The sequence below is a fragment of the Lycium ferocissimum genome, chromosome 1 (genome assembly GCF_029784015.1).
Source record: "Lycium ferocissimum isolate CSIRO_LF1 chromosome 1, AGI_CSIRO_Lferr_CH_V1, whole genome shotgun sequence".
NCBI classification, from domain to species: domain Eukaryota; kingdom Viridiplantae; phylum Streptophyta; class Magnoliopsida; order Solanales; family Solanaceae; genus Lycium; species Lycium ferocissimum.
Window position 1 is genome coordinate 3,756,267 of NC_081342.1, and position 24,642 is coordinate 3,780,908.

Sequence of the window (24,642 nt, forward strand, 5' to 3'; positions counted from 1 at the left end):
GGATCTTTGTAATGTAAGTTGAATTGTAGCTGCTGGTAAGTGTGTTATTAGCAACTGTTATTAAAATATCATGTTCTGCATATTTTGGGATTAGCGAGTATGTATGTTTTACATGGTTGAGTATTCTTGATAGTTTTTAGAACTTATGAGTATAAGTAATGTTTCATGTTTTCCAAAACAAAAAGTGAAATATGTTTTAAAAAACTATGGCCAAACACATTTTCAAAACTTGAAAAATTTCACCCAAATTAAATTTTTCAAAATTTTCTTGGGAATCTATGGCCAAAAGCTAGCTTAAAATATCTAACACATTTTCTCCCCTTTTTCACCAAAACTTGCCTTTGACGTGTAGTCTTCTCCAATTCCACCTCTCTGTCCTCCTCTAAAACGAAAGAATCTTTCCATCTCACAACTTCTTCTCTTTTTTCTTTTTTTTTAAATATATATACACAAAATATACAGTTTGTAAATCTTTAAGAAGTACTTCACCTTCCCCCTTTTGACTTTTCATTTCTTCTTCGTCTTCTGCTTTATTATCTTCTTCTTTCTTTCTGTGCTGTGTGTATTGAGTTATAATTTATTATTTGCTGAAGAATTTTTTGGGAGTTCTTGAATGGAATTATCGTGTTCTTCTCCACTTTCTGTGAACTCCACTATCAACTTCAATCCTCATCTTCGTCGCTATGTTTCTGTATACCCTCACGAGTGATGTCAAACCGTTTTCTCCCATTTCACTATTAGCAGTTGCGGCGATAGCGGTGGAGGGAAGGAAATTTTAGTGGTGGAACAAACAACTAGAGGGGAGGGGTAAAATGGGTTAGGGGTACTGAGATGGCATGCTACGTGGCATTCACCTCATCCAATATTAGTGACACGTAGGATTGGGTGTCCAATTTGATCAACTTTAACTGAGGACAAGATATAACGGTAGGAGTATATTTGGATCCAAAATATAACGAGGGGTATATTTGATCCTTGTCCGATAGTGCAGGGGTATATTTGGCCCTTTTTCGTTCTAGTAATCTTATTTCTAACGGGTTTTACACAATTTATCCTCCCTTTGCTTTATTACTTACATAACTGAGAACTAAAACACAATCATACTTGTCTTGTATATATAAAAAAACATTTTTTCTAAATAAGTATTCACTATGTTCTAATTTATATGAGTTTTAGACAAAGAGTTATTAAATACAATCATGTGTTTGATCAAAGTGAAAAGGATGCACTAAAAGTTGAAAGAAATAATGATGTACAATATATAAGTAATGTTGAATACATAGATGGACACTTAAATTTGGTCTCCACTGTCAGTTGAACACCCAAACTTTCTTTGTGACCATCTAGATACCTCAACTCATCCACACTGTGCCTCGTGGATGCCCAATGCTGACATGGCAAATGTTTGTCATTCAGAGAAATTTGAGCGTGTGAAGTCTTATGTTTATTCATATTTTTCATTTTAAATCTGGGAAAAATCTTGAAAATTCAGTCATCTCCTGGCCCAGTCATTCGATAGGAATAGAAGGTCACTCCGGTCTGAACTCCTCTCCCTTATCAAATTCCAAACGTAAACTCAAAACCCACCTCGGGTTGTAACAGAAAGATAATTGAAATCTCAAAAATATGACATTTCAAACTTAAAAATGTAACCCAGACGCAAAATCGAGTCACTGGATAAATTTTTCAACAAGACCTCCCATGAACTTTCTAAATCAGGAGCACGCAAAAACACAAAGAGTCTGGCAAGATCTCCTACTCTATTGTCTTTATCAATTGCTTTACAAAAAAAAAAAAAATCCACTCTATCCAATTAGTTGTATTTTATATGCCATGATAGCAGAAAGAGGCTCGAAAAACCCATAGTTAATTTCAAAAAGGAAAATTTATTAGAAGAAATTAGAAGGGGAAACCCGGTTAGTTAGTCAAAGTTGTGGACTATTTTTGGTAGAAATTAGACACCGTCTCAAAAATAATTGAAATTAATCAACTCTTTAATGTAAGTAAAAAAATATTTGGAAAAATAATACTCCTTCACAGATGGGTGGCACGCGGCCACTTTTTGTCCTCCTTCAGAGACATTGTCCTGGAGTTTAAACTTCTACCAGTGAAACTCTAGGACAATTCAAACTCCATGACACTTCTTGTGATCAAACTGTATTAGTTGGGGGCTGCGACGTATCAGTAATTTGGTAATGACTAATATAAGAACACCTCAGGTAAAGTGAAAAAAATTATTATGGTTTTATAAGCTACGAAATCGGACTATTCAAGTTGCTTAGATAGATTTGTAATCTTCATTATCATCATTCATTGGAAACAAATGATCCTATGTATAAAAACTGTGGACCAGAAGGTGTAAGAATATAACTGATCTAAGATTGTAACATAAGTCTAGAAGTTCAGTTTTTGCAACCTCAAAGCTTCAGGACACTGTCATCGAGTTCGAAACTTGTAACTAGGATAGTGTCTTTTTTTTTTTTTTTTTTTTTTTTTCCTTTTCTTTTTTTTGAAGTCCGTTACTGCTTTCCCCTCATATTTGCTTGTGCCATTGATTGAACCATCTTCAAAATGTATCCAGTTATTGGAATTCGAAATTCTGAGTTCTGACTGGAAAAATAGTGATTCTTTGTCCCAAAAGCCATATTGAAAATATATATTGTATTTATTGCTATTTAGTTTTTTTTTTTTTTTATATGTTTAAATGTAATTAAATCAAGTTCCAAATTAACAAGAAGAAGAAGAAGCGAAACGCACTGGACACTCCTAATTCTACTAGTAAACTATGAAAACGGAGAACGGAAAAGCCTTAAAAGGAAGGAAAACAGAGTTTCTTGTATTAAAGGGCTGTGACTCAAGTATTAAGCTCCTACTCATCTCTAAAAGCAGTGGACTGATCCTGAAATTACAAGTCTAAAACAAAACTATTTTCTGGAGTTTCAATAGTGTGTCGCTAAATGGAAAGTGAGAGGCGAGAAAAAAAAGAATCTTGAAAATCGATGCACCGTGGATACTATACTGGAACTCAAGTGACAAAATCTAAAGTAACTCTGAGTAGGTCTTCCAAATGCTTGATGGAACATTCAGCTGCATTAAATTTTCCATTCCATGACTTTGAAGTACAGAAGAACATCTATACGTCGGGCCTTCGAGAATCATGTGACTATCTAATAGATTGCATTAATAACTAAAATATCTAACACAAGTATCTGAAAAATTTAATACAGAGAAGTACTCGTCACAATGTATGACTTACCAAGTCATCTACTGAACAGAATCTGTAAGTTAAAAAACACACAGCAAATTCACATGATCTGAAAAGAAAACAGAACACCAAACGGAGTGTCTCTGTGCATTGATATTTCAAACTTAAACATATCTGACAAAACACCCTTTAAATAAATTTAATATCTAGAATCTATCCTGAAAATACAGATTAATAAACTTTTACAAATGAAAAAGTGCATTCAATTTGCAATGGAGAAAAACTGACTGCAGCACCAATCTAGTAAAAAACAAAATCTCTCCCTCTCCCAGTATCTAAGGGGCAGCTTTCCACTTTTGATTTCTACAGGATGCCAGCTCTGAGAATAGGCAAGGGGTACAATGATAAGATATGAACTCTAAGGACAAGATATTTTACACCATTCTGAAGTGCAATGTCAAGCCACTTACCAATCAGATGGAAAACTTGAGAAGAAGGAAAGTAGGATAATACAGAAATATGTTATCGAACTATCGGAAATGACTCATTTATGCAACTCGTCAATAGCTTGGCTCGTTTATGCCATCGCCATTACAAAAATGACTCATCCATGCTATTTTTCATTAACGCCAGTTTTACAATACCATATATGATACGTGGCCTCCAATTAGATGTCCACATCGTTTAATTAAACCAGTCCAATTTTAAATTTCAAATTTATAAAAAAAAAATCCGACCCATACACTGACCCACCACAACCATGGAACCATTGTCCAGTCTACTTTGTCTGCTTGAAACTGTTGGAAAAAGAAGAGGAGAGGAGATGGGTGAGATTAGTGTTTTATCGTATATTGAATGAGGGAGAGGGAAATAAGATTATGGTTGTGGGTTAAAAGGTATTTGGGTGGGTTGGATTTTTATTAATTTGAGATTTAAAATTGGGATGATTTACTTAAACGACGTGGACCTCTAATTGGAGACCATCTGTCATATCTGGTATTGTAAAACCGGCATCAATGAAAAATGGCATGGATGAGCCATTTTGGTAACGGCAATGATATAAATGAGCCAAACTATTGACAAGTGATATAAATGAGTCATTTCCGATAGCTTGATCACATGTTTGAGCTTTTTCCACAGAAAGAATATAGTTACTGACTACTGACAAATGGCATAGCACATGCAAGAGGAAAGGATTTCACTATAGAATTCTGAGAAAGTCAAGAGTAAAGAATCTTATGATTTAACTTCAGCAGAATTATCAGTACTTAACAGACTACTTAACTGTGGGCCACATAGTGCGGCTAGATAATTGGAAAGTGCACGAATTTAAAGCTAGATGTAAAAAATAGGAATAACTACATGACATAACAAACATATAGTGGGTATTAACATTTAGTAGCTATAGTTTAACTTAATTACTTCTCATAGCAAACATTTGGGTATTAATAACATTCAGTAACTATATATATATATATACACACAAAATAGAATACTTATCACACTATTCACTCCCAACCCATCTCTCCCATCTCTCTCCCCCCTCTTCTCCCCACTGCTCCGTCGCCGGCCACCGCCGCCGCTAGAGCTCCGGCCATCTCATACTTCAAACAGGTAACTATCAAAGTTCAAATTTTTAGAAGACCCCAAATAGGCCTCAAAAACCTCAGCTTGAAATAAAAACCCCAACTTGTCCCCTTGTGTTTGCAGAAACTCAAGCCACCCTCTCAAGAACTAATGCTACACGAACAAATTGCCAACGAAGGCAGCCCTTTTAGTTGAAAGTATAGGTAGCAGATGCTCTATTTTGCTTCAAAAATCTGTTATTCCCACATTCCCAATATAGCTTTTGTGCAATGGGGCGGAAGTGGAGATTGGAGGTTCTTTTCCGGCGTGCCCTCGTCGGCATAGATCTGGAAAATATTTTCCGGTCAGATCTGGAAAAATTCTAGATTTTTGCTGTATTTGTTGTATATTTACGGTGTATACAATTTTTTTCGTTTGTATTTGTTGTATACATACCAAAAAATATGGCGTTTTTATTAATTTTTTAGTGTATCTATGTTGTCTACAATATTTTTCGCCTGTATTTGTTGTATACATACTGAAAAATATGGCATATTTGTTAATTTTTTGGTGTATGAATATTTTATATTGTATTTTTCGTCTGTATCTGTTGTGTACATACCGAAAAATATGATGTATTTGTGTAATTATTGGTGTATATGTATTCAGTTTTTACTCGTTGTATTCATGAATAAAACAAGATAATTTATGAATACAGATAGTTATTTTATGAATGCAGTGTAAAAAAAATTATTGTATTCATGAATACAGCTAAAAAAAGAAAATTGAATACACATGTGGGAGCTAGGCTGATTTGCTACAGAACGTAAATATTGAAACATTAGTTATGCAACTTGATTAAACCCCAAATGTTTGCTATTTATGTAAAATGCCCTAAAAAATAATTATCCAGAATATTAATAAACTTTAAAAATGAATAAGTGAATTCATTTTGAAATAGTGATAAATTAACTACATCGCCAATCTAATAAAAAATAAACTTCCTCCCAATCCGTAAGGGTCCTTATTGCCAGCTCCCCACTTCTGAGTTGCAGCGGCTCATTTTTCCCATCAAAAGCTTTTACTTCTTTCAATTGACAATGCCAAGGCTCGCTTTCGTGAGACGGAGAGTGACTCAAATTCCTCAGATACATCAATCGATCATTAATGAAACATGTTAAGCTTGCACTTGCTGAATGTAGGTTGAGTCTTCTAGGATGACAACTCCATAGCAAAGCATCCACAAACATTGGGCACTCCCAATTCAGCCATGAAAATTTTACATTTAAAACGTCCACTTGGGGGGTAGCAACTCCGTGGTGCAGTTGCAAATCTTTCATGTTGATCTCATTGCATCCGTAAAAATCAAGGGCAACTTGAGACCAAGAGGTAAAATTTAATAGAAACTTCCTTAACTTACAAAACCATGCAGCATTTAATATTTTGTAGAAGTCAAGAATGATTTTTGAGTGCTTCAGTTGGCTTGACTTTTTTGTAGTTGTGAGCTCAGGAGCTTGATCTCCTTTATACTCTAGTGATACCAAATTTGGAGATCTAGAAATAAGGTTCTGGAGAAATCCATTACATATCATCACATCTGATATATCTAAAGATTTTAGATTTTGACATTCAACAACATCCAATTTTTCCAATGAATAACCACAATAAGACAAGTGTTCAAGAGTTGGTGCTTGGATTTTGACAAGCTGATTTTTATCTCTACGTGTCCTAATCGAAATTGACTTGATGTTTTGAAGATTCAACAACTCAATCCTTTCCAACCCATAACAATACTCAAGGATGAAACTGATAATGAAGGGACAACTGTTAAGTAGAGCCTGAAGCATGTTTTCGTCTAAACATATATAAGATAGAGAAAGCTTTCTCAAAGAATCGCAGTTCACGACACCACTTGAAATCGAACCATGCTTTAGATTACAACCCTCCAGAACCAATTCTCTTAAAGATTTTGTTGCTAAGATTTTGAAAATAGGCAAGGGGTATAATTTAATGTTGGGAAGATCAAGGACCAGATCTTTTACGCCATTCTTAAGTGCAATGTCAAGCGACTTATCTATCAGAGGGATAATTTCACGATAACAATACCATCGACTTACAAATTTCAACTTTTCAATTGGAATTTTTTCGTTCCTATATCTCTCCATGGTTTTATCCACTGTTTCCAAATGGATTTCGCGATAACAAATGAATTCCAAGTTGGGATGAGCGAACCAGACTCGCAACCATGTTTTAGAGAGAGTGCTCATCCTGGCTGCTTCTTTAAAACTAAGGTATGAGAGAATTTTTCGAACAAGGCAATCAGGCAATATATCTGTTGTGGATGTGGCTGTCCCCATGATTGGTAGTGACTTGGAAATCTTGACAAACCCTAATGGGGTTGGTAATTTTATAGATTATGTTCTACTGGAATGCTTGTAGCGTGTGGTATATGAGGGCCCACATGAGTGGTATATGGGGGCCCACATGAAAAGAAGGTAATATTTTTAACGGAAAAGGCTCACATATGTCATCGAACTATCGAAAATGGTTCATTTATGTCACTCGTCAATAGTTTGGCTCATTTATGCCATCGAAATATCGGAAATGTCTCATTTATGCCACTAATCAATAGTTTGGCTCATTTATGCCATCGACCGTTACCAAAATGACTCATCCATGCCATTTTTCATTAACGCCAATTTTATAACACCAGATATGACCCTTGGCCTCCAATTAGAGGTGTACATCGTTTAATTAAACCCGCCCAATTTTAAATCTCAAATTAATAAAAAATCTGACCCATACACCCGACGCACCCACAACCATAATCTAGTTGGAGACCACGTGTCATATCTGGTATTGTAAAACTGGCGTTAATGAAAAATGGCATGGATGAGTCATTTTGGTGACGGGCGGTGGCATAAATGAGCTAAACTATTGATAAGTGGCATAAATGAGCCATTTTCAATAGTTTGATTGCATAAATAAGCCAAACTTTTGATGAGTGGCATGAATGAGCAATTTCGATGTTCAATGACATATTTAAGCTTTTTCCGTATTTCAAAAGAAAATTTTGGATAGGTCATTATGGGGTTTTGACATGCTTCTACTAAAAACTGCTTATTTTGAGAAGCATCTTTGTTTAAATATGAAGGGATTTTAGACTAAAATTGCTAGCTTTAGAAAAAAGTAAGATGGAAGCACCGCCTCTTCTATGAGGAAAAAAAAATGTACTGTAAACTCGATATATTAAAATCGTCAGGGTTGGCTCGACTATAAGGCCAATAAAGCAATCCCTTGGGGCCCCATTTTTCCTTAAAGATATATGTTATATATAAATCATTGCCTCAACTGAAAGAAGTTTTTCAAAATTAAAATTGATAAAATCTTATCCAAGATCGACTATGTCTCAAAAGAGATTGAATGGATTAGCTATATTATCAATTGAAAAGAAAGTTAGAACAAATCTATTATAAAAACAGTAATTAATGACTTCACATCTAGAAAAATTAGAAAAGTAGACTTTAAATAAAAAAATATATGACGATCTTTTCTTTTTAAAGTACTAGCTAGGGCCTCTGTTTGAAGTTTAGCTGTAGGCTTTCCAATATTGTTGAGACGGCCCTGAAAATTGTATTCATTGTCAATACGAAAATGTGATATTTTGCAGTAAATTCTAAATAACTGATATTTTTATTAAACTTCTGTAATGTTGTATTCGCAGTAGTATCTTTGTTATTAATGTTGATACATTCGGAATATTAGCTAATTATTTAATCCTGTTGGTTTTTTCTTCATTCTCTGAATAAATTCACTAAGGCATTGATGGATTCTATAATTATTCAGATAAATATATTTTAAAAGGTGTTCTCTGTGTTCCAAATGTTCCAAAACTACTCTGACAACTTTCATAAGATATATCCAGTATATCAAAAACAAAAACAAAATTCGACAAGAAAAACTATGGCATGGATAATGGAAGATTTTGGAACCTTGAGTTGTACAAAGTCCGAAATCAAGTGGATTTATTTTTTAGTCCTATAATCTCCCTCTATTATAGATATCACAATACGTCATAGTTGTAGACTTTTTTCCCATCTCGTTCTTTTTTAACGAATACATCGCAACATATTCATCATTTAAAGATGCATCTTTCATTAGAATAGTTATAAGATCAAAGGTAGATTCTTTATCCGGAAACTACGTCTTCAAGTTCGAGGTTTCAATTTCTTCACAGTTAAGCACTGTGTTAGGGATAACCTTGCCAAAACGATGTGAAGTGAACTATATATTTCTCATTAGCTCTACTACAGCAGAAGTAGGGCTGGTTATGTCTAGTGTAGAGTGACAAACCATGCTACCTTGTGTTTTGGTGTTTTGATGATTTGAGAAACCTACTTAAGGAACCGATTACGATGATAGAAATACTAAGTCTCCTGAAGTGCCGTACAGTCAACTTTACAGCTGTAAAGCTGGTGTCACCAACAGAGCAGCATACAGCAGCAGAGTTGCTTTATGGGCTGTCACCTTCACTCTTCCTCTACATATTCAAACATCATGCTAAAGTGAAGGATTGATTCTTGCAAAATCCAGAAATTGTTCAGATCTAAAAGTGCAAGTCTCCACCCATCAAGGTGTGTTCAACAACAAAGCTTTAATAAATCCAAGGACCTGTTCTTCTACAACTGAAGCTGTGTTAAGTCCTAGGAGTGTTAAGTTTCTGTTCTTTTGTTCTTAAACCTGTAAACCTGCTCTTCTCAAAAGGAAGTTGTTGTAGGTTCTCTGAATTCTCAGTAATTATGCATAGGTCGTTTACCTTCATTCTATTGAGTGTTACCTTTGACTAGAGTTAGCAAGGTGTATTAGGGTGTTTGGCTGGAGGTAGTCAAACAGTGTTGAACTCTCAAAGGCTGCTTGTACGAAGTGCATCTTCACAAGCGTTTGAGTGGTACACTAGGCTAGAGTTAGTCTAGGTGTATTAGTTGGCTTGGCTATAGGTAGTCAAGATTTCCTTGCAGTAGGGGTACTGTAAGGGTGGAGGGATTATGTGAATTAATTCCTAGATTGCAAAAGTTGTAATCTGAAGTTGCTCGGTGTAGTGGAGTTGAAATTCTACGTGGTGGCTCGTGGTTTTTAATCCCTTGAGCAAGGAGTTTTCCACGGTAATATCCTGAGTTATTTACTTACTACATTGTCTGAGAGAATTGGTAAACAACCAGGTCCCTCATATATTGTTTGGTGGACGCACAGTTTGGGGGATGGACCGAAAACAACCAATGCTGGGATTTCAGAACAGGCATGAACTATTATATGTATGCATTTTCCAGTTTGTTTTGTATGCATGCATGGTTCAAGCAAAAAGGAGTGGTTTACTTGGGCACGTCGAACCGGCTATAAGAGAGTGAACAGGGGATTTTCTTTTCTGACTATTTTTTCAGATTGTCAATTTTAACCCATTATGTTATTTGAGTTTAAGTTTTCCGTATGAACTGAGACTAGATCATAAAACAAGCTAATGAGGGGCGATTTTAGGCCCTATTTTTGGAGCACGTGAACACATGGTATCGCCGTAAAATTAGGTATTTTATGTATATATTTTATAAAATTAGTATAATACTACCTACTGGAACACATACTACAAATGACTAAATGGTGCAATTAGTTGAAAGTTGAGTTATTTACCTAGGGATCAATTCCCGCTTAATATATTTTTTCTTCCTTTTTTTAGCGGTGAACCGATGCTCCAGAAATCCTAGATTTGCTTCTGCAATGAGCCATCATCATCTGACATATTTTTCTTGTTAAAACAAACATCTTATTGAAGAAAGTGCACCAATGTATTTTGTAGGACTAAGCAGCTCGAAATCTAGTTTTCTTGTGACGGTATACTTTTACCTGTAGAAGCAATCAGAAAAAAAACGTTGCCGGGAGTGAGACGTGAATGCCAACCATTAGATGGTGGAATAATAATAGATCTTCTTTTCCTGTAAATAGAGTTCAATTTTCTTTTGATAAAGTGACCCCTTTCTTCACCATAATTTTCTATCTCTGATCCTACGCAAGTTAAAAACCAATAATTAGACACACAAAATGGGCAGCTATCCAAAAAGAAGTCGCCATTAGCAGGATATTGAGACATATGAAAAAAAAAAAAAAAAAAACATTAGCAAGTTCAAGAACACTACCTGTCCTGTTGACTGTCTTCACCTGATTAGTAATTCATTTATTTGATGAGAAACTGTTTGCTGCCTGATTCAGAGTACATGCTATTACACGTTCTGATGGAAATAGTTGCTGGACTGTAAGGTTGAAGAAGAACAAATAAATTAGGTGCCTCCCAAAACTTGAGATTTAGCACCTTAACTTGAATTAGTAAGTCTATAAAGACAATGTTGACATCCCCCCTTTCGCCAGTCACTACGACCAGTTTCAATCCAATATACTCTTCCTCCCCCTTATGCCTTTCTTCTTCTCACATAAAATACTCAACATCTGGTAGTTCACTGGGAATTGTCTTATTGCACGGAATCAGTGTTCTTAGGGAGCAACACGTTTACAGGGGAAATTTCAGCATCTTGAAGGAACTGCAGGTATTTAAAGATTATCCGTATTAAACCTCATTTGGCAGCTCACCGGGAATTGCCTTTACAATTGGCTCATTGCTCGGAATCAGTGTTCTTAGAGAGAGACACATTTGAAGGAATTGCAGATATTTGTCAATTATCAGTATTGGACCAGAAATGCCATCTTAAACAAGTTTACGATCCGAAAGTGGCTCCTCTGGATTTTGTAAACTCAGATCTTAGCCTCCTCTCCAAACAACATATATGGGGCCAAACCCAATTGTTTTTAGTATAGTTTTGTCGATCTGGAATCTGTTAAACCAATATCTTTTACTAAATGCAGAAGAAAATAATTGATCATAGAAGACTCTCAGAATGGAGGGAGTATCACATAAGCCTAATTTTATATAAGTTTTTACAATGCAAAGTCCCCACAAGGACCTGCAACTATCTTTACCAGTCAAATTTCATGCTATCAATAGGACCTGAATCAACAAATCATATAGAGCGATCCAATGCAAAAACCAGAAGTCTTGTAAAAACTTCTGGAAAAAAGGAGCTCAAGTTTCACACAAACATAGCAGATACATAACTTTCAATGCAGAAAAGTTGTTCAAAGATTTCCTACCAAACAACAAGAGGATCTTTAACAAAAGTGCCACAGTAAATGGTCGGAGTGACAACTGATACTCAAATTTACCTTTGTCAACCTGTGACAGAAAAAAACAGACCCTTATTTTTGAGTACTTATACCAAATGTCTCAGAGTGAAGTACTACAACTTCTTTTTATCTCTAAAAGCAGTGGAACCGGGTCCACAGACATCTATTTAGTGCGCAACATTATTTTAAAACAAAAATCAAAGAAAGGTGCTTAATGCTTCTATACTTCTACCAAATAAGAAAAGATGCACAGGCCACAGAAAGCAGAAGTCTAAAACAAAACTGCTCTGTTATGTTTTGAACTAAATTAACAACACCAATGAAATGATAGTTAGAAGAATGTAGTTACATGAATTAACTACTGACAAATGGCATAGCACATGCAAGAGGAAAGAATTTCACAACAGAATTGCGAGAATGTCAGAATAAAGAATCTTATGATTCAACTTCAGCATAATTATCAGTACCTAAGCGATGCTAGATATTTTGGAAAGTGCAAGAGTTTAAAGCTAGATGTAAAAAAAAGAATCTATCCTGAAGATTAATAAACTTTAGAAATGAATAAGTACATTCAATTTGAAATAGAGATAACTAAATTACATTACCAGTCTAATAAAAAATAAACTTCCTCCCAATCCGTACGGGTCCTTATTGCCAGCTCCCCACTTCTGTATTCAAGCAGCTGACTTTTCCCATCAAAAGCTTTTATTTCTTTTAATTGACTAAGCCAAGGTTCGCTTTCATGAGAAGGAGAGTGACTCAGATTCTTCATATACATCAAACGATCGATGAAACATGTTAACAATTCACTCGTTGAATGTAGGTTGAGTCTCCTAGGATGACAACTCCATAGCAAAGCATCCACAAAAGTTGGGCACTCTGTACTCTGCCATGAAAATCTTACATTTAAGACATCCACTTTGAGGGTAGCAACTCTATCGTGCATATGCAAATTTTTCATGTTGATCTCATTGCATTTTGCAAAACAAAGGGAAACTTGAGACCAAGAGGTATAATTTGATAGAAACTTCCTCAACTTACAAAACCATGCAGCATTTAATTTGTTGTAGCATTCAAGAACGATTTTTGAGTGCTTCAGTTGGCTTGATTTTTTTGTAATTGTGAGCTCAGGAGCTTGATCTCCTTTATACTCTAGTGATACCAAATTTGGAGATCTAGAAATAAGGTCCTGGAGAAATCCATCAGATATCATCACATCTGATATATGTAAAGATTTCAGATTCTAACATTCAATAACATCCAATTCATCCGGTAAAAAATCAGAAAATGACAAGTGTTCAAGAGTTGGTGCGTGGATTTTAACAAACGGATTTCTCTATCTATTTTTCCTAATGGAAACTGACTTGATCTTTTGAAGATTCAACAACTCAATCTTTTCCAAGCCCAAAAAATTATCTAGGTTGAAAGAGACAATGAAGGGACAACTATTAAGTAGAGTCTGCAGCATATTGTCGTCTAAACGTACAGAACATAGAGAAAGCTTTCTCAAAGAATGACAGTTTGTCACACCACTAGATAATGAAACACGGATCAGATCACAACCTGTCAAAACCAATTCTCCTAAAGATTCTGCTGCCAAGACTTTGAAAATAGGAAAAGGGTATGATCGAATATAGTGGTAAGGGTCTCCATACACTATATCTTTTACACCACTCTGAAGAGTGATATCAAGCCACTTATCAATCAGAAGGGAACAATTTGAAAATTCAAACTTGCAACTTCACTAAAACTTGATATTAAACATTTGAAAATTCAAACTTGTCAATATGGATTTTCTTGTCCCTGTATCTCTCCAAGATTGCGTCCACTATTTTCGCGTCTTTGTAAAAATCAACTGACAATTTTAAGTAGGGAACAGTCAACCAGGCTTGTAACCATGTTTTGGAGAGAATGCTCTTCTTGGCTGCTTCTTTGAAACTAAGATTACCGAGTATTTTTTTAATGAGGCATTCAGGCAATATATCAGCTGTTGCACTTAGGCTTTTAGCCATGCTTTGAATGATTGGAAGTGGATGAAACCCTAATGTGAATGGCAATTTATAGACTATGTATGGTTTTGGAAGAAGTAAATAAAACCATATTCTAATGAGAATCCTACTTCTAATGGAAGGATTGTGGCGTGCGGTATCATGGGTTCTACAAATAATTAAGTTTTGAGTTTCCATATGGGGCCCACTTGTCCCCTAATAAAAATGCTTAATTTTAGTGTTTTTTAATCTTGTGTTATTACTAAAGGAATAATTACTTGGTATAGCTACCTCTAAGTTTGTGAATGAGTCAAATTTAAAAGATTTATTTTCTCGTAGAAAGAGACCACGTATTTTACTTTTAAAAAAAAAAAAATAGGTGAAATATTATAAAGATAATTAAATAATAATTTGAGAAAAATAGAAAAAGACAATTTTGTTTATTGTAGAGTCTTTTAATGAAGGTAAAAAGTTCAATCAATACATTATATATATACATAGCATATGTAATGTTAATAAATAGCTATACAGAACAAATATATTATCTATACACCGATGATACAGTGGGCTACATCATTTGCAAACTACATGCCTAAGCCGTATATATAGCTTATTGGGTCATTTGCACGATTACCCTTCAAAAACACTGGTCTTTAATTTTTGTCCCTCAAATTGGTGGTCTTTAATTTTTGTCCTTCGCCTAATACTATGAGTTTTGAGGTTCGAATCCCAGCTCAGTAAAAAAAAAAAAAAAAAAAAGGAATTTCGCAAGGCAGAGGTTTGGATTCGCAAGGCACAGTTTTGCATGCAAAACTCTGCCTGTAGGCAGAGTTTTGTTTTGCATTCAAAATTCTGCCTGAGGCTTAACTTTAGCCCGAATAGGCCTAACTTTGCTAGAAAACTCTGCCTTATGATTTTTTTTTTTTATTGACCCGGGGTTCGAACCCCAAACCTCATGGTATTAGGCGAAGGATAAAAACTAAAGACCACCAATTTGAGGGGAAAAAATTAAAAACCAGTGCCTTTGAAAGGTAATTGTGCAAATGACCTAATAAACTATATATACGACTCAGGAATCTAGTTTGCAGACGATGTAGCCCATCATCGTATCATCGGTGTATAGATAATATATTAGTTGTATGGATAATATATTTGTTATGTATAGCTATATATTAACATTGCATATACTTTGTATATATATAATGTATTGATTGAACTTTTTACCTTCATTAAAAGACTCTACAATAAACAAAATTGTCTTTTACTATTTTTCTCAAATTATTATTTAATTATCTTTATAATATTTCACCTATCTCAAATTGTTTTAGAAGTAAAATACGTGATCTCTTTCAACTAGGAAATAAATCTTTTAAATGCAACTTGATTTTCCATTAAAGCAAAGCTTTGTGGAGGAGATGAGAAGAAAGAGAGATGTGGTGGAAGTCTTTGGATGATTGACTTTGGAGAGATGGTGTAAGACAAGTTGTAATGGAAGTCCTTGTATTAAAGTGTAAACCCGCGGCTGCTATCTTTTATGACAAGGAAGCGCGCGGCCGCTATTTTTCGGGTGCCCATAAGTAAATCCTGCTTTTGTGCAATAGTCCAAAAGTTTTTTTTTTTTTTTTTAACTGCTTCCGTCTCAAATTATTCTTTTGTGTGCTCGGATTGCCCTTCATTTGGGGTGGTCTTTAATTTTTTCCCTTCAAATTGGTGGTCTTTAAGTTTTGCCCTTCACCTAATACCCTGGGGTTATGGGTTCGAACTCCAGCTCAGAAAAAAAAAATCGCAAGGCAGAAAGCAGAATTTGCACATCAGCAAAATTTTGTAAGCGTTACATTAATTATTAATCTTTTTTTATGTCAGTAATAATTAAATATCTTTATCACAAATTTCTATTATATACTTCTTTGCAGATATATTATAAAATTCACAATGATTTACGGTTATCATAAGAAAGACATATGTATGTTGATCGAATACAACTTCTTGATATGTATGCTTTGGATCTACTTTCTAACTAAATCATTATTCAACTTTGTAGGTGTAGCTGCAATCTCATAATTTTACATTCAAGAATCAAGTCATTCGAATAGGTTGACTATTCATCAATTCGAGCTTGTAGTTTTCCCCTTCAGATTTTTCATTGCTCATTAAGCATATATTTCAATATTGTATATAGTATTACAAAGTTTGTGTCGATTCATATGGGATATATGTGCAAAGCACGTGCCCAGGAACTAGTATTAAAAATATGGGTAAAATAGCAACGTTATTATTGATGTCTTTTGGGTTAGCAACTTATCTACTTAATCATATTTTGGCTCGGATTGCCCTTCTTTTAGGGTGTCTTTAATTTTTGTCCTTCGCTTAAAAAAATGGCCGAAAATACCGTGAGGTTCTGGGTTCGAATCCCCACTCAATAAAAAATATAAAAATTCGTAAGGCAAGGCTTGTACAAAAAGTCTGCCTTATGTGGCAAACTTTGCCTTACAGCATAACTAAAAGTCTGCCTTACAAGGCAAAGTCTGCCATCTCCGGCATAGGTTCTATGTAACTTTGCCCGAATATGCATAGGTTCTATGTGTCGTCTCCTTGCGGGTTTTTTTTTTTTTTTTGACTCTGGTAGGTTTCGAACCCAAAACCTCGGGGTATTTTCGGCTACCTTTTTAAGAGAAAGACAAAAACTAAAGACCAGCGAATTGAGGGATAAAAATTAAAGACCAGTCCGTATGAAGGGCAATCGTGCAAATTGCCCCTATTTAATTGCTCATCAATCTGAGCCTGTACTCATTACAATTTACAAATATATTTTGATATTGCATGTATTGTTTTACAAAGTCTGTGGATTCATATGAGACACACATGCAACCAACAACTAGTAAACTTTAAAAATGAATAAGTGCATTCATTTTGAAATAGTCATGATAAATTAATTGCATCACCATTCTAATAAAAAATAAACTTCCTCCCAATCTGTAAGGGTCCTTATTGCCAGCTTCCCACTTCTGAGTTGCAGCGGCTCATTTTTTCCATCAAAAGCTTTTACTTCTTTTAATTGACTATGCCAAGGCTCGCTTTCGTGAGGAGGAGAGTGACTCAAATTCTTCAGATACATCAATCGATCATTAATGAACCATGTTAACATTTCACTTGTTGAATGTAGGTTGAGTCTTCTAGGATGACAACTCCATAGCAAAGCATCCACAAACATTGGGCACTCCCTATTCAGCCATGAAATTTTTACATTTAAAACGTCCACTTGGGGGGTAGCAACTCCGTGCTGCAGTTGCCAATCTTTCATGTTGATCTCATTGCGTCCGGAAAAATCAAGAGAAACTTGACACCAAGATGTCAAGTTTGAGAGAAATCTCCTCAACTTACAAAACCATGCAGCATTTAAATTGTTGTAGCATTGAAGAGCAATTTTTGAGTGCTTCAATTGGCTAGACTCTTTTGTAATTTTGACCTCAGGAGCGTGATGTCCTTTGTACTCTAGTGATACCAAATTTGGAGATCTAGAAATAAGGTTCTGGAGAAATCCATTACATATCATCACATCTGATATATCTAAAGATTTTAGATTTTGACATTCAACAACATCCAATTTTTCCAATGAATAACAACAATAAGACAAATGTACAATAGTTGGTGCGTGGATTTTAACACGCTGGTTTATAAATGGCCTAATGGAAACTGACTTGATTTTTTGAAGATTCAATAACTCAATCTTTTCGAACCCAGAACAATACTTAAGGATGAAACTGACAATCAAGGGACAACTGTTAAGTAGAGTCTGAAGCATGTTTTCGTTTAAACTTACAGAAGATAGAGAAAGCTTGCTCAATGAATTGCAGCTTGCCACACCACTAGATAATGAAACATGCTTCAAATTACAACCACGCAGAACCAATTCTCTTAAAGATCTTGCTGCCAAGATTTTGAACAAAGGCAAGGGGTATGATGTATAGCTATAAGCTTCAAAGACCAGATCTTTTACACCATTCTGAAGTGCAATGTCAATCCACTTATTAATGAGAGGGATAACGCTAGAGTATGATAATTCAAACTTTTCTATAGGGATTTTTTCGTCCCTATATCTCTCCATGATATTATCGACTTTTTTCATTTTGCCTTTGAGATAATCAAAGGTGAATTCCAAGTGAGGAAGAGTCAACCATGCTTGTAGCCATGTTTTGGATAGAATGCTCATATTGGCTGCTTCTTTAAAACTAAGATAACAAAGTATCCTTTGAACGAGGCATTCAGGCAATATGTCAGCCATGGTTGTGGCTTGGGAATTTCTACGATACAAATTTCTATATGAAAACCCCAATGTGAACGACAATTTATAGGTCGCAGTGTTTGTAAGAAGCCGCACTTCTATAGGTAGGAAAGTATATCAACGCTTTTCTAGGAATCCTATTTCTAACTGGTTTACATTTTGTTAGTGGATTTAAGTTACACTGTTTTATACCAATTAATTCTTATAAAAAGATTTTCCTCTACTTATATAATATATGATCTATTAATTGTGTAAATATTTTTTACACCGTTAATGCGAAAAATTTCAACTGTGGTTAACTACTTAGATGATGTCATCTAGCTAAATTGGCAAAATATTCCCCTTTCAGCTCTTGAGGCCAATCTTGTCCACGAGAAAAGAAAGGCGACCTCTCTCGTCATGTGCCTAGCATGTGTATTTCATATTAATTAATACAAACCTTTTAAATATCACAATAAAATAATATTATAGCATGCGTATACATTAGGTATAGACACAATTTAAAAGGAAAATGCAAGCTCTGAAGATTGTGATCTTATTTTAGTGACCTGATCTTGAACTCAAAATGATTGTGAATATTTGTCTCTCTGAGGATCTTACAAAAGATACCATCTAACTATAAAACATGTTTAATGTGTTTTCACGTCAATATTGTAAAATATCATCGATAATTTTTTTGGCACGTGTGCTGAGTCTAGGGCTGCAGCCTTCATGCCTTAGATTATAGAAATACCAGAATATTTCTTGTATAAAACTATCACTAGATTACCATACAGAGTTGACTGCTTCAAGGATAAAATTGATATTTCTTGTAAAAAATGATCATTTGGAATTATCTTTACAATTGGCTCATGCTCAGAATGAGTGTGCTTAGAGAGAAACACATTTGAAAGAACTGCAGATATTTGTAGACTATCAGTATTGGACCAGGAATGTCATCTTAAACAAGTTCACGATCCGGGTGTATCTCCTCTGGATATGTAAACTCAAATCTTAGCTCTCTCTCCAAACAACATATATGGGGCCATACACAATTGTATTTAGTATAGTTTTGTCGATCTGGAATCCTTGTGAAACAAACCAATACCCTTTACTAAATGCAGTGGAACCAGGTCCACAGATTTATTTAAAAAGAAGGGGGATAAAGGTGCTTAATGATTATACTCCTACCAAATAAGAAAAGACACAGGGCACAGAAAGCAGAAGTCTAAAATAAAACCGTATACAACGTAACTTTTATTTTCAACACAGTAATTATTTTGAGGCCTTAATATGAAAATTAGAACAATAAGTTGAAAAGCCAAGTAGATATTAAAAGTTGCATTGGAGATTCCCGGATGTAGAATTACTGAAGCTGGGCCGAACAATTCGAGGTAGTCAGTTATAAATGTAACTACAAAAAACTACTTTAAAGAGAAATTAGTAATTTAAAACATAAGATGTATAATCTGCTACAACATATAAATTACAATTTACACTGATAATGTAATTTAACATGTGGGAAGCACATTGCATAGAAGAGATCGGAAGCAAAGGCTACAGGTACTTAATACAATGGCAGACGTAGTGTAGGTTTTGTGGATTCAGCAGAACCCATGACTTTCAGTTTGAACTCTGTCTGTATGGATTTTGCTAACCTATTAAGTGTAGTATTGCGATCGTTTTTCCTTTCGTCAAATGCCCTTACTGTTTCATTAATAGTAGGCACTTCTTGAGATATTTTATTGTGTCTCATATGACTAAAATACTCCAAAGGTTGTGGTGGATTGGTAAGTACTCATCCATCTTTAACCAGAGGTCTCGAGTTGGAGTCCTGAGAATGAAGTCGTCTTTGGTAGGGGAGCGCTTTATCCTCTAAAGTGGACTTTCCAGCCCAAATTTTGATTAAATCGGATCCCAAATCAAGTACCGGACACACGGAAAAAAACATAACTAACATAACCTATCAAGAGGTTCTTATGCGAGTATTAAAAAAGAATTCTTCCTGATATCCAATTTCTATACCACCAAGAGGTTCTTCACCAATCTTAGGACAGAGTAGAAGCCTTGACCCAAACTAAAGCGATCGTAAATGGATTAGAGCACCAATCTAACTGCCTCGTTGATAATCCTTAGACATAAATGTTACAGAACACTTTCGACTTGGGTTGTACTAAGTCTGAAATCAAGTGGATTTGTTTTTGTCCCATACACCCCGCTATTTTACACATCACGATACATCATAGCTGTCAACTTTTTTTTTTTTTTTTCACAGCATAATGTCCACTGAAAACCTCAGTTATAGTTTCACGGGTTAAGCTCTCTGTTGGTAATCCATAAAACCAGGTGTAGTGAGCTGTATATTTTTATCCATAGCTCTACCACAACACAAGTAGGGCTAAATAGTACTTAAATATTGGCTAGCGTAGAATCTGGGGATGTACTGGAAACTGACGATGCTGGGATTTCGTAACACAGAGAATGCAAATATGGTTCGAGCCAAAAGGGCTAGTTTACTTGAGCACGTCGAACTGGCTATAAGAGAGTGAGCAGGGGCTTTTCATTGCTGATTCTACTTTTGCATTATTCTTGCAGATTGTTGGTTTAATACATTTTTTGTTTTTAGCAAGTTCTTGAACACTACCCTGTGGTGTTGACTGATTAGTTATTCACAAGGAACCAGCAATTCCTATTGCCTTCCCTTAATTCACTTTCTTAGATATGGCAAATAAAAGCAATCCAGGTATCAGCTAACGTTAACAAAATCAAATTGTACGACTGCAAAAGAACCTTTGATCCTCGCGATGGAGGACTCAAAGAAATAAGGCTCTCTGCATTTATTTGATGAAAAACCGTTTGCTGCCTGATTCAGAGTAGCTTGTAGTGAGCATCTCAAAAGAAGTAAAAAAGAGTTCCTTGATTGCTATTGGTTTGGTAAAAGAAAATTATACTGTGCTATAACACCATCTATGTTACCTTCGTCAAGATGCTACAGAAACAAACGAACTCTAGTTTTTTAGCGTACTTTTACTAAATGGCGGTGATTGAAGTATTGTGTTTATCCTTAAAAGAGGTGGAACGTGGTTCAGGAGCTCTATTTAGCGCGTCATGAGAAAAGAAAAAATAAAGTACTGCCCTATTAACTAATAAAAAGATGCACATGTCACAGAATCAGAAGTCTAAGATAAAAGAATAAGCAAGATAACCTTTTCTTTCTCAAAAAAGTACAACTTTGAGGCCTCAAAAATGAAACTAGAACAGTAAGTTGAAATAAGCCCATAAGAAGTTAATAGGTTGTCAACTGCATATTCGTGACACTTTTACAATTTTAAGATTGGATGCTATGGGATGTGTTGTATTCGGTGATTTTTAAGTACAATTTTGCAAAACAATTGACTCACGTCATGTGCGTATCATACAACCTCACAATAGTCGAGGCTTTGACTGCTAGCAAATTAATAAACTGGCCACTGTATGGTGGCAATGGTCTCAGATATGAGAAAAGTTGAGGCATTTGAGGAAATGTACCAGCTTTATTGCCATAAACAGTCAACTGCTTCAAGGATTGAAATATCTGACCACAAACCTTCAAAAGGAAAGAATTTCACTATAATGGAAGGGTGCTTCTGATAACATCATAGAATTGTGAGAAAGTCCGAATAAAGAATCTTATGAGTAACTTCAGCACGATTATGTGCGGCTAATTTGGAAAGTGCAAAGAATTTGCATCTAGGTGTAAAACAAGAGGAATCTGCTGTGAAGATTAATAAGTTTTAGAAATGAAAAAGTGCATCCAATTTGAAATAGTAATGAATTAACTGTATCACCCATCTAATAAAAAATAAACATCCTCCCACTTTGTAAGAGACCTTATTTCCAGCTCCCCACTTCTGAGTTCCAGCGGCTGATTTTCCCTGTAAAAAGCTTTAATTTCTTTTAATTGACTATGCCAAGGTTCTCTTTCATGAGAAGGAGAGTGACTCAGATTCTTCATATACATCAAACGATCTATGGAACATGTTAACATTTCACTTGATGAATCTAGGTTGAGTCTCTTAGGATGACAACTCCATAGCAAAGCATCCACAAACGTTGGGCACTCCGTCTGCCATATAGTATTGACATTTAAAATGTCCACTTGGGGGGTAGCAACTCCATGGTGCAGCTGCAAATATTTCATGTTGATCTCATTGCATTTGGGAAAATCAAGGGAAACTTGAGACACAGAGGTCAAATTTGATAGAAACATCCTCAACTTGCAAAACCAATCAGCATTCAAATAGTAGCAGTCAAGTGCGGTTTTTGAGTGCTTCAATTGGCTTGACTCTCTTGAAATTTTAAGTTCAGGAATTTGATCTCCTGTATACTCAAGTGATACCAAATCTGAAGAATCAATCTCTCCTATGCCCTTACAATCCCGAATCTTCAAAACCTTCAGGGATTGAGATCTAGAAATAAGGTGCTGGAGAAATCCATCCAATATCATCATATCTGATATATCTAAAGATTTTGATTTTGACATTCAACATCTAATTCTTCCAATGAATAACCAGTATAAGACAAGTGTTCAAGAGTTGGTGCATGGATTTTAACAAGGTGGTTTTTATATCTCTGTGTCCTAATGCAAACTGACTTTATATTTTGAAGATTCAGCAACTCAATCTTTTCCAACCCGTCACAATTCTCAAGGATGAAACTGACAATCAAGGGACAACTATTAAGTAGAGTCTGAAGCATGTTGTCATCTAACTGTACAAAAGATAGAGAAAGCTTTCTCAATGAATGGCAGTTTGTCACACCACTAGATAACGAAACATGCTTTAAATTACAATCACTTAGAACAAATTCTCTTAAAGATTTTGCTGCCAAGATTTTGAAAATAGGAAAGGTGTATGATGTTAAGCGAGGAACTCTAAGGACAAGATCTTTAACACCATTGTCAAATGCAATGTCAAGCCACTTATCAATCAGAGGGAAAACTTCACGTGGAGCATACATTGGACTTAAGAATTTCAACTTCTCAATAAGATTTTTTTCGGTCCCTATATCTCTCCATGATTTTATCCACTCTTTCTGAATTGACTTCGTGATAACAAATGAATTCCAAGTTGGGATGAGAGAACCAGGCTCGTAACGATGTTTTGGAGAGAATGCTCATCATGGCTGCTTCTTTAAAACTAAGGTAAGAGAGAATTTTTCGAACAAGGCATTCGGGCAATATGGCTGCTGTCCCCATGATTGGTCGTGGCTTGGAAGTCTAGACAAACCCTAATGTGATTGGTGATTTATAGATTATTTTCTCATGGAATGCTTGTAAGTTGTAACGCGTGTTATATGGGGGCCCACAAGAAAAAGAAGGTTAATATTATATACTAGTGAATTTGATAGCGCTTCGCGCGATCATCAAAATAAAATTAAAATATAGCTAAATAATTATTATTAGATTTTTTAATTACAATCATCAATCAATTTTATTTTTTTCTCTATTCTTCAATTGTAACATTACTGTTGTTCTAATTATATTTTTCAAGGTTGATATCAAATGGGAAAAAACTTAGCTCAACAAATTCAATATCGAATAAATAACCCTCTTTAGATTTGATCATATTCTTATTACCTTGAAGTTTTTGAAATCTCTCTTCTTCTTTTTTGTTATTTTTCAAGATTATCTACTCTTCTATTCTTATCTTTTTTCCCTACTGCTTTCCATTAATAATTTTATTTATGAATTCTATCATTCTTTATATTCATCCTAACATTATTTCTAAGCTCCCCTTTACCTACTTTCTTTTCCTTTCATTTCTTTACCTTTTCTTATTCAATCCCATCAAAAAATTAGTACTTGTTGTTATCTCTCCTTAAAATAATCTAGTTAATTGGCCTTTTGTTTATTCAGTCCCTTCAAAAATTAGTAATTGTTGTTATCTGTCCTTAAAATAATCTAATTAATTGGCCTTTATCTTTCTTATTAATTTTATGGAAAATGCCAAAAATCAATTTTACTCTTAATTATTTTTTAAAAATATATTTTTCATAATTATATGTTGCATAAACATCCAAAAAGTAAATAATTTTAGTTATGATTGGTTATCTTCCTCTTCTATCTCTCACGTTTTGAAGTATATAAATATCACAAAGTGAAACAACAAATATACTCTAATATTTCTCGAAAATTATTGATAAGAACTTTTACCATTGCTCTTTTCATCCAAATATTATACTCTTTTCATTTTAGAGGATCCACAATATAACCATTTTCTTTAAGATGACATATATAATTTTTATGTAAGGTATAATTTAAATATTACATTAGAAGTTATAAATCGTGTTACATGTTTTTCTTTTGCTTCTTTCCTTTTCTTTTTTATACCCTTCATAAACTGTTATCCTTCCATAAG

General features: G+C 34.7%; 3 protein-coding genes and 1 pseudogene across 3 annotated transcripts; all 4 read right to left on the reverse strand.

Annotated features, from left to right (window-relative positions):
• Positions 1–5,672: 5,672 nt before the first annotated feature.
• Positions 5,673–7,128, reverse strand: LOC132061159 (putative F-box/LRR-repeat protein At5g41840). The gene has a single exon (XM_059454019.1). It carries the CDS (start codon positions 7,126–7,128, stop codon positions 5,740–5,742), a length of 1,389 nt encoding a protein of 462 aa, XP_059310002.1. The 3' UTR covers positions 5,673–5,739.
• Positions 7,129–12,596: 5,468 nt separating this feature from the next.
• On the reverse strand, positions 12,597–14,007 carry LOC132061168 (F-box/LRR-repeat protein 13-like). The gene is made up of 3 exons (XM_059454029.1): positions 13,759–14,007; positions 13,338–13,727; positions 12,597–13,238 (listed from the first exon to the last, which is right to left on the reverse strand). The coding sequence occupies exons 1-3, from the start codon at positions 14,005–14,007 to the stop codon at positions 12,597–12,599; spliced, it is 1,281 nt and encodes a 426-aa protein (XP_059310012.1).
• A 2,914-nt stretch (positions 14,008–16,921) lies between these two features.
• LOC132061174 (F-box/FBD/LRR-repeat protein At2g26030-like) lies at positions 16,922–18,265 on the reverse strand. The gene has a single exon (XM_059454033.1). The coding sequence runs from the start codon at positions 18,263–18,265 to the stop codon at positions 16,922–16,924; it is 1,344 nt and encodes a 447-aa protein (XP_059310016.1).
• A 3,753-nt stretch (positions 18,266–22,018) lies between these two features.
• Positions 22,019–23,480, reverse strand: LOC132061181 (F-box/LRR-repeat protein At3g26922-like; annotated as a pseudogene).
• Between the last annotated feature and the right edge of the window lie 1,162 nt (positions 23,481–24,642).